Below are 10,892 nucleotides of genomic sequence, written 5' to 3' on the forward strand. Positions count from 1 at the left end.
GCTTTATTCTTCCTGTATGTATGTGGATCTCATTGAGAAGACCATATGGTGTTATGGGGCTTGTTGTCAATGGCATAATGCTACCTATAAACAGGAACATCTGGAGAAACCCTCCATCCCTAGGGAATCCCTCTTACATTTGAACTTGATGCATGACATCCTCTAAGACAACACCTTTGGTCAGTATATATCTCCCTGTTGGATAATGTTCTTGATACTGATAATCGATGGGTGGTTTTACCGAATTATTTCTATAGTCCTATATGTCATGGGATTTTTTAATCATCTTAACATAGACATGGCACGTTATTTGTGGATATCCTTTCAAGCAGAGGTGTCAAATATGTGGTCCACAGGGTCTGAACCTGATTAAAATGTAATTGGGAAATATTTAACAAAATAAATAAAAATACAATACAAATAGATAACATTACATTTTAAACTTAAGTTAATATACAGCCCACAAGGATCCTTATGTACAGATTAGTGGCTTCTGTTTCTATTTGAGTTTAATACCACTGATTTAAAACTTCTTTTTACTCTGTCAAATAATTTTTTCTCTATTTAGTATTCAACAAATAATATATACAGTGGGTTCTTATATTCCTTACATCTTCCAATCAATTGTGTGAATGTGAAGATAGATACTACTGAAGAAAATCATCTGTAAATGCCCGCGTGTTTGCATCTTACATTTTCATCAAGAATACCTTCAATACATGCATATATGATTCTTACAAAGATTTTATAGGCAAAGATAATAATAAAATGTGACAAAATTTGATGGTGGTATGACTGTGGTAAATGAGACACACTAATATACTGTTGGAGGAGCTGTGAATTGTCCCCACCCTTTTTTTGAGAACAATATCTAATTAAGAAATGAGAATTATAAAAAGTATTCATACCCTTTGGCCCAGTGGGTCCACTACTAGAATTATATTCAAAGGAAGCTATTGATAGGGGGAAATGATTTATTTCTGCAAAAATCTTTCTAGAAGCATCATCTCACTAGCATAATCCTGTAAGCAAAATGTCAAAAATTTGAATAAATTATGGTATGTTAATATAATATCATTGTGTCATGATAAAAACAATCAATCAGTCAACATGAATTCAATAAGAAAGGTAACATGGCAGAGGGGAGAGAGAGCCAGTCTTCCTTAATGTTAGGAAGATTTAGGTTCAGGTCCTTTCTTTGACATGTACTATGGCTGAGCAACCCCTGCAAGTTACAACCTAACTACAATAGCCTTTGTATTTAACTACTTTGTGTTTATATGTATATATGCTAATACTAGACAACAGAGATGGAATTGTTATCAGCTGTAACAATTTTATCTAGAAGTTTAACCAATGTAAATCAATTGCCACAACAAGGACACCAAAAGAACTCCGAAAATGCCTTAGTCAGCAAATATCTGATTTACTTGCCAAATGACAACACTAGATTAGAAAGTAAAACTGTTTGTGAAAATGCTATGAAGAAGGATGAATCATTATAAGTAACATTGCTTCAGAAAACAAAGAGAAACAATGAGGGGTAAAACCAGTTTAATGAAAGATTGACAAGATATTCAATGAGGCAAAGTCATCCCAAGGGCATTCAAGGGTAAAAACCGAAGGAGGATTATACACACAAGAAGAAAAATGGAAAAGATTTACAAAATTTTAAACAAATTGCTCTGTCATTCAAGACAGTAAAAATACTACACTTGGACCCTAATCTAACATTTGAGGATACACTTATGGACTAAGCTGACAAGGGATAAAATAGAGCAAAAATGAGAAAAGCAGTTGGAGTTGACCAAAGGTATATTGAGGAGCTCTGTGATGGAGGCAATACAATCGTGAGAGTATAAGAGACTAATATACAAAGTGTGTGAAGGGAGGAAAGATACCAAAGGTGGGGGGAAATCTTAGACCTTCTTAATGCAAAAAGGTAGCCAAAGGAATATCAATACCTGCTGACCTTTATGTCTACTCTCCCACCTGCACAATATCTTTATGAGAGTCATCTGTACATGAATCAAGAACATCCTCAATGAGAGAATTAGTAGGGAACGGCACACTTTCTCAGGTGATATTCAACAACGGACCACATTGTTGCCATTTCACAATTAACTGGAAGATGTAAAGAATATAAAATCCCATTATGCCAATTGTTTGTGACTATGAAAAATCATTTGATTCAGTAGAGCAAAATGTCACCTGAATTGATGAGCTTACAGATCCCTCTGAGTATTGACTATATTTATTTTGTAAATATTTACATATGTACGCTTTTTTTACCTTCATAATTGTAAGCTCCTTGAGGGTAGGGACTGTTTAATTTTTGTCTTTGTATTCTCAGTGCCTGACATGTAGTGGATGCTTAACATGTGCTTTTGACTGACTGAATAGTTACCTATCTGCATTGGTAGAAGGCATTTCCTCACTTGGAATTATGCACAACAATGAAATCACAATAAAGATACATACCAGGCACAGTTAATAATGACTGATAGTTACATGGCATTTGAAGGCATGTGATGGATTTAACATGCCTTATCTCATTTGAGTCTTACAGCAACCTTGTGAGGTAGATACTCGAAGATGGGTATTATTCTCATTTTCCAGATCATCCTCAGAGAGATAAAATGTTTTGCTGCTTGTCAAACCAAAAGTGACAGGGGTAGGATTTAAACCCATGCCTTCTTGACTTGAAGTCTACCTCTCTATCCACTATTCCATGCTACTTTTTAAAAGAAATATGGAAGCCTTACATGAAGCAATGCAGACTGAGTACAACAGAACCAAAAGACCAATGTGAATGTTCATTGCATTCAATGAAGAAGGAGGTCTGGTTCTCTATTCACTATGCTTTATTGCCTTCCATATTAAATTCACGTTGATTGGTTAATTGGTTATTCATCTCATGGTACAATGACATCATATTATATGAATATGCCATAATACCTACTGAAAGAGATAAAGGTTCCTCGATGCTATTCATGTATCATCTAGTCAGGCCATATCTAGCATATTGTGTTCAGTTCTGGGTGCCACATCTTTGAAAAACTGGAGTGTGTCCTGAAGGGCTTGATCAAGAAGGCAAGAAAACCAGAGAACATGCCAATTGAAGATCAGTTGAAGGAAATGGAGAAGCTTAACCTGAAGAAAAGAATACTGGGGTGGGGGGAAGGATTGAGGTGACATGACAGCTCTATGGGGGGTAGATTAGATTATTCTGTGTGGCCCTAGAGAGTGGTGCTAGGATCAATGGGTAGAAGTTGCAGAAAGATGAATTTGAACTCAATGTAGGGAAAAGCTTCTGAATAATTGGAGCTAAAAATAGAAGGAGCCACCTTGGGAGGTAGTAGGTGCTTCTTCATTGAAGATCTTTAAGCAGATATTTCAAGATAACTTGTTGGGGACATTATAAAGGGGTCATTTTGTATGGAGAAAGCATTGTCCATAGGACAATGTTTCTTTCCATCAGTTGTATTTGATGTGACTCCAGTTCCCTTCTTGGGGCACTCTATTGGTGAAAGCCAGCAGGTGGCACTTGAAGCTTGAGCTTCCTACTGTATGTGCATGGAAAGTACCAAGTCGATCCAGCCTCCTGGATACTCCTGAGTTTTATGTTTTAAATCTAGGCCAATGGATAAATTCCAACAATAACTTATAATACTCTTGATTTGTGCCCCCACTATTGTAGATTCCAATCTTGCTTCCCTTCTCTATGTAGCTCCCAAAGAATTCACTCAATCAGCACATAGGCAAAATGTTTTTACTGTAGGGAAAACAGAAAATAAGGCGTTATAGCATGTTTCAAAGTGGTGGACTACAAATGATCCCGGCATAGTTGAGTTGTCCATTGACCTGATCCTGTCTTCATCAGGTTTGTTTGCTTTTCTATAGGGAGAAGGTACAGATGATTCAACAGGACTTTCTTAGTGGATGGGCATTACCAAGTATTCTTGTTATGAAGATTACCAGAAAGAGGAAGGGGAAGCCCCCTGACCATGTTCCATCTCTCCCTACCACCATGTATTGCTAGTGAAAATCATCACCAGTCAAGTGAAATCTATAGTCTTATATTTTAGCCACTGGCCCTGGGAAAATTACCAAGGCTGGGAATTTCCCACATGGTCCAGTTTCCTTCTTCACTTCAGCTCCCAAAATGTTTTTGATATGACTGGAAGTTTGAGAGTGAGTCAGCTACTTAGTACTTTCTTGGGCTAGTTTTGCGAAATTCTATCCTTACCTCCCCACCCTGGTTGCTCAAGTTGTTAGATGCCTGAAACTTCTCCTAGTATTATGGCTTCTCTATAAGACAACAAATCATTTAGAAAGATTAAACTAAAGTGAACACTGCAAAATACCATACCTGCCCTTTTAAAAGTCCTTCCAGTTAGTATGATATCAGCGAGGTCTCTGGCAGCTATGCCAAGACCCTGCCATCTTGTACTTCAATTTGTCTTTGATACCTAAAGAGCTATAAAAATTCAGGGGGAAAAAACACATAGTTGCCATTGACTACAACAAAGATTACATCAATTTGAATACTTCAACTTGTGAATGGAAGTTATTAAAATGTATAAAATTAAAAGAAAGATTTTATAGGCATGAGAAATTGGGTGTGTAGATCAGTAGTTGTTGATGTGTTTTTGGTTTGTGTAAAAATATTGGAGAGCTTTTCCATCCTTTTGGAATCTTCTTTTCTTTTGAGGTATGTTGAAAATTGATCCCTCTGTTTGGCAAGTAAAGCTCTTCACAGTTTGGTTCAGTCTACTTTTTTAGGCTTATTCCACATTATTCCCCTTTATCCCCTCTATGTTGCAACCAAACTGGCATCCTTGTTGATCCCCATGTCTTGCATGAGTTGTGTCCCATGTCTAGGTATCCTCACCTCTGGGCAGCTAGGTGCTGCAATTGACAGTGCTGGGCTTGCAGTCAGGAGGACCTGAGTTCAAATGTGGCCTCAGACACTTGCTAGTCACTTGACATCTGTTTGCCTCACTTTCCTCAACTGTAGAATAGAGGATAATAATGGCACCTACCTTACAGGTTTATTGTGAGGATCAAATGAGATAATATTTATAAAGTGCTTCCTTAGTAAAGTGCCTGGACCATAGTAATAAATGAACAAATACTTATTTCCTTTCTTCCTTTATCTCTTAGAATCTGTAGCTCGTTTCAGTGCTCAGCCCAAGTATCATCTCTTATATGAGGCCTTTTTAATTCCCCTGGCTACTAGTGGCTCCTGTAATTACTTTATGTTAACCTTGTATGAACTTTTTATTTACTTATAAATATATAAGTTGTTTCACCTGAGAGAGCATAAGCTCCTTGAGGACAGGGACTTTTGTCTTTGAATCACCTGCACCTAGATCAGTACTTATCACTTAACAAATGCTTATTGATAGACTTGATCTCTAAGTGCCTTTAAAATCATGCAGTTTCCAGTGTAGATTCCTTCTGGGAAAAATACTGATTTGGAATCAAAGAACTTGTGTTCAAATCCTGGCTCTTATTCTTCCCTTATTAACCTGTTATCTTGGGCAAGTTGGGCAAGTCTTAATAATTACAATTATTTTACTTAATACAGTACTAGAAACATTAGCTTTAGCAATAAGAGAAGAAAAAGAAATTGAAGGAATTAGGATAGGCAAAGAAGAAATAAAGCTATCACTCTCTGCAGATGATATGATATACTTAGAAAATCCTAGAGAATCAAGTAAAAAAAAAACTACTTGAAATAATAAACAACTTTAGCAAAGTTGCGGGATATAAAATAAACCCACATAAATCATTGGCATTTCTTTATATTACTAACAAAGCCCAACAACAAGAGATAGAAAGAGAAATTCCATTTAAAGTTACTGTAGACATTATAAAATATTTGGGAGTCTACCTACTAAAACAAACCCAAGAACTATATAAACACAATTACAAAACACTTTTCACACAAATAAAGTCAGATCTAAACAATTGGAAAAACATCAGTTGCTCATGGATAAGCTGAGCTGACAATTCTACCTAAATTAATTTACTTATTTAATACCATACCAATCAAACTACCAAAATTATTTTATAGAGCTAGAAAAAATAATAACAAAATTCATCTGGAAGAACAAAAGGTCCAGAATATTAAGGGAATTAATGAAAATAAATGATAAGGAAGGTGGCCTGGCCATACCAGATCTTAAATTGTATTGTAAAGCAGCAATCACCAAACCTACTTGGTGCTGACTAAGAAATAGAGTGGTGGGTCAGTGGAGTAGGTTAGGTAGGACTAGAAGACAGTAGTCAATGATTATAGTAATCTACTGTTTGATAAACCCAAAGATCCTAGCTTCTAGGATAAGAACTCACTATTTGACAAAAACTGCTGGGAAAACTGGAAAAGATTGTGACAGAAACTAGGCATAGACCAACATCTTATACTGTATACCAAAATAAAATCAAAATGGGTGCACAATTTAGAAATAAAGGCTGATAGTATAAGCAAACTGGAAGAGCAAGGAATTGTTTACCGTCAGATTTTTGGAGAACAGAAGAATTTGTGACCAAACGAGATAAAGAACATTATAAAATACGAAATGGATAATTTTGATTACATTAAATTGAAAAGTTTTTGCACAAAGCCAATGCAACCAAGATTAGGAGGGAAGCAGAAAACTGGGAAAGAATTTTTACAACCAGTGTCTCTGATAAAGGCATCATTTCTAAAATGTATAGAGAACTGAGTCAAATTTATAAGAATATAAATCATTCCCTAACTGATAAATTGTCAAAGGATATGAACAAGCAGTTTTCAGATAAAATTAAAGCTATCTATAATCATGAAAAAATGCTCTAAATCACTATTGATTAGAGAAATGCAAATCAAAACAACTCTGAGGTAGCACATCACACCTATCAGATTGGCTAACATGATAAAATAGGAAAATGATAAATGCTGGAGAAGATGTGGAAAAATTGGAACACTAATATATTGTTGGTAGAGTTGTAAACTGATCCAACCATTCTGGAGAGCAATTTGGAACTATGCCCAAAGGGCTATAAAACTGCATGTCCTTTGACACAGCAATAGCACTTCTAGGTCTGTATCCCAAATAGATCATAAAATTGGGAAAAGGACCCGCATGTACAAAACTATTTATAGCAGCTCTTTTTGTGGTAGCCAAGAATTGGAAATTAAGGGGATGCCCATCAGTTGGGGAATGGCTGAACAAGTTGTGGTATATGAATTCAATGGAATACTATTGTGCTATAAGAAATGATGAGCAGGTGGACTAATGCTGAGTGAAGTGAGCAGAACCAAGAGAACATTGTACACAGTAACAGCCATGTTGTGCATTGACTAACTTTGATAGACTTAACCCTTCTCAGCAATGCAAAGATCTAAGACATCTCCAAAAGTCTCATGATAGAAAATGCTATCCACATACAGAGAAAGAACTATGGAGTTTGAATGCAGATCAAAGCATACTATTTGCTCTTTTTTTTTCCTTCTGTTTTATTTTGTTTCCTCTTTCTTCCTATTGGTTCCAATTCTTCCTTATAACATGACTAATGTGACAATAGGTTTAATAGGAATGTATATGTGGAGCCTATATCAGATTGCACACTGTCTTGGGGCGGGGGAGGAGAAAAATTTAAAACTCAATAGTGTACGGAAGTGATTATTGAAAACTAAAAATAAACAAATAAATTTTTAAAAAAGAAAGAAAAAATAATTACAATTATTAGTGATAATTACAACAGCAATAATAATGAAAACTCTGTGGCTCATTTTACCCTCACTCAAGGCTCAGACCCCGGGAACTTCTGATTTTGGCTTATGTATTCCTCTTTGGGCTCTTCTGCAGGCCCTTGAAAGCACTCTGGGCTGAAAGTAAAAATTAAACACAGAACAGGTTTATTAAAAGGCCTGGAAAGAACAGAAAGGGGGCTCACATCCAAAACCCCTTAGCGAGGAAATAGTTTCAGCTTCACAAAATTTATAGTTACTAACTAGTCAAGTCTCCAGCTCATGTGTTGTTAAGGCTGGTCTGCTGTCAGCTTTCCCCTCATTCTCTTTGGGATCTTCATTGCTTCAGCCATGTAATGTCTGTGCTGCTTGCAGCTCCCATTCCTCACGACCACCCTTCTCACATGCCTTTTATTTTCCTTGTGGCTGCTTTCCTCTAAAAGTCCCCGATCAAAGCTTTTGTTTACTCAGGCATATATGTCCTCGTCTTCCCTTCAGACCACTATAACCAGAAGGAAAGGAAGAAGTAGAACCAACTTCTTTTGACACGTTCTTCCCTGATGTTGTGTTTTTATGGAATCAGTTAACAAAGTCAGGCCAGGTAGGCCTGGATCTGTTGTCTATAGTAGAACTTTTATTGCTCCTGAAACCTTCTTCGTGAAGCCTTCATGTTGGTCAGAGGACCACTGGTGACTTTCCCGTACCCTGGGATAAGGTGTTCATGTATCGATATGAAACTCATGATATTTTTTCCTCACTCTGCTCCAAAGATGTAGTTAGATTTGCATGGCCCTAAAGTTTACTTGCTTTTGATTTGTATTTGATCTAATTTTATTTGAACACTATCTTCATCTATCAGTTTAAAGTAGTTATTCCCAACTCTCATTAGTATAGAATCGCTGCAATTGCCTCAAGAATTCAGTAATTCAATAAGCATTTATTAAGTGCTTACTGCATACCAGGTATTGTACTAAGCACTGTGGATACAAAGAAAGACAAAACCAGGTCCCTGACCTCAAGGAGTTCACATTTTAAAGAGGGAGACAATATGCAAGTAACTGTGTATATCTTAGCTCAGTGTAATGCAGTGTATATGGAACGCAATCTCAGAGGACTGTCTTCAGTGGGTCCACAATGTAGATTATAGCTGATCCCTGCCTACCCATCTGGTATGACTTTTGTCCATATATCCTCCCATATTAAGTTCAACCCAGACATTTCAGCCAATGTGTTAGGGCCTTCTTTATTCTCTCTGGTCATCATAAGGATCCCAGGGGAGCCAACAGGTTGCCCAACAATTATCCTTGCTTTCTCTGTGTGACTAGCTTATCTTCCCTCTCACTCATTCTTAGATGAAATCCTTTGATCCAGTTCTCCTGCCTAATTTTTTATTCACGATATATCACAGCATGTTCTCATGTAAGGATGCAAAATTAAAGGTTACTCTGTTATGTTAGACTGCAGCTATATGCAATTGCTATGTTTCTAAAGACAGGATATGATCCAGAATATAACTGAATCTGTGGAGTAGGAGCTACAGATGAGGCGCTAGGAGATCCAGCTTCTATAATTTGGCTCATTGTGAGTTATCAAGTTGAGAATCTTGAAAATGGAATGAACTGTAGGCATCATCTTCAACCAGTGGAAAGCATATTGGATTTGGAGCCAGAACAGCTGGTTTCAAATCCTTTCACCTTATAGATGAGGAAACTGAGGAGTCAAGAATGTTTTGACTAGAGAAGACAAACTTTGGGAGAGGACATGACAGCTTCCTTCAACTATTTCACAGTATCATGGATTTAGAGTTTAGATTTAGGGAACTCAGAGCTGCCTAGGCCCCTCATTCTACAGATGAAGAAACTGAGACTTACACAAGTTAAGTGACTTGGTCATGGTTATACAGACAGGAAGCATAAGAGGCAGGATTTTCAAGATCCCACAATACAATGACCAGTGATGAATCAGTGTATTCCTTCACACAGGTTCCTTGTGGTCATTTGTGACAAAATTAAACTTTGAAAAAAAAACTAACTCCTTCGTCTTCTGTTCTTTTGTAGATGTCAAGAGTGAATACAGAGAAATGGAAAAATTGTATAAGAGCCTGAGAGAAATTGCAGAGAATGCGGTGATGAGGAGGGGAATGCAAGAGTTTCTCATGAGAATGTCACCTAGAAAAGTTGGCTCCCCAAAAAACTCAACTCTTGTCTTTTGTGGTTAGGCTGCAGGATTTAGAAATTGACCCTGAAGCAAAAGAAACATTGATTTCTGTATACTGAGATATCAGAATGGAATTTTCCAGCATTCCAGTCAATATATCTTTTGGTCATTGGAATAATCTGGGCTGTCTTTGTTCTCTGATGAACATGATTTTGTTTTGAGTCTGTAACTAAACCAGATGCCTGCATCCCTGTGGATAGGGTGCAGCTTTTGGTATCCACTCTTTGTTCCACCTTTGACATTGGCAGATACTTGGAAAAGAATGAACAAGCATCAGGGAAAAAGAGGCCGGGTTGTATGATAAGATCGGACTAGCCTAAGAACTGAAGGAGCAGAGTTCTGCTTCTAGCTTTGCCACTGATTAGCCGAATCATCACCTTGGGAACATCCTCTGTAAACTGAAAATGCTGAATTGGCTAACTTATCCCCAGGATTCCTTACAGCTCTGACCTACAACTATCCCCAAATTCCTCCCTTTTCAATGCTTTGGTTTCTTCCCCTTCTGTAAAGGGCATGCAGGGTTTTGATCTGCCTCACTAACATGGGTGAGGAGCTTATGAAGTCCTTTTCCCATTCAATCCCTGAATAAACAAACATGACTGTGGAAGACTGCATAGCTCCTTTTACTGAGGCCCTGGAAAAAATGTGTGGTCCAATACTATGTCTTAAGGAGATGGGTTGGAGGAATTGGGGATATTAAGTCTGAAGAAGAAAAGACTGGGATGGGGGCAGGGGAGAAAGGGACATGATAGCCAACTTCAAGTACTTCAGGTGTGGAAGCAGGATTAAACTTTCCTGCTCCTCCCCAAAAGGCAGAACAAGGAACCACCCATTAGTGGAATTTGCAAAGAGACAAGTTTAGATTTCATGTCAGGAAAGACTTTCTGACAATTAGAACTGTCTGGAGGTAGTAAGTTTCCCACCACTGCCTGGA

The 10,892-nt window shown here is 37.3% G+C and overlaps 1 protein-coding gene across 5 annotated transcripts in view; it reads left to right on the forward strand.

The window, feature by feature from the left end:
- NUGGC (nuclear GTPase, germinal center associated) overlaps nucleotides 1-10,562 on the forward strand; it is a 93,735-nt gene extending 83,173 nt beyond the window's left edge. For all 5 annotated transcript variants that reach the window (XM_027847838.1, XM_027847847.1, XM_027847853.1 and 2 more), the window contains one exon: nucleotides 9,799-10,562. In XM_027847838.1, the coding sequence (XP_027703639.1) occupies nucleotides 9,799-9,959 (161 nt within the window). In that variant the 3' untranslated portion in view covers nucleotides 9,960-10,562. The remainder of the gene's footprint in view (nucleotides 1-9,798) is intronic.
- The last annotated feature ends 330 nt before the right edge of the window (nucleotides 10,563-10,892 follow it).

The sequence above is a fragment of the Vombatus ursinus genome, unplaced genomic scaffold, assembly GCF_900497805.2.
Source record: "Vombatus ursinus unplaced genomic scaffold, bare-nosed wombat genome assembly UNPS02000580.1, whole genome shotgun sequence".
Taxonomy (NCBI): Eukaryota; Metazoa; Chordata; class Mammalia; order Diprotodontia; family Vombatidae; genus Vombatus; species Vombatus ursinus.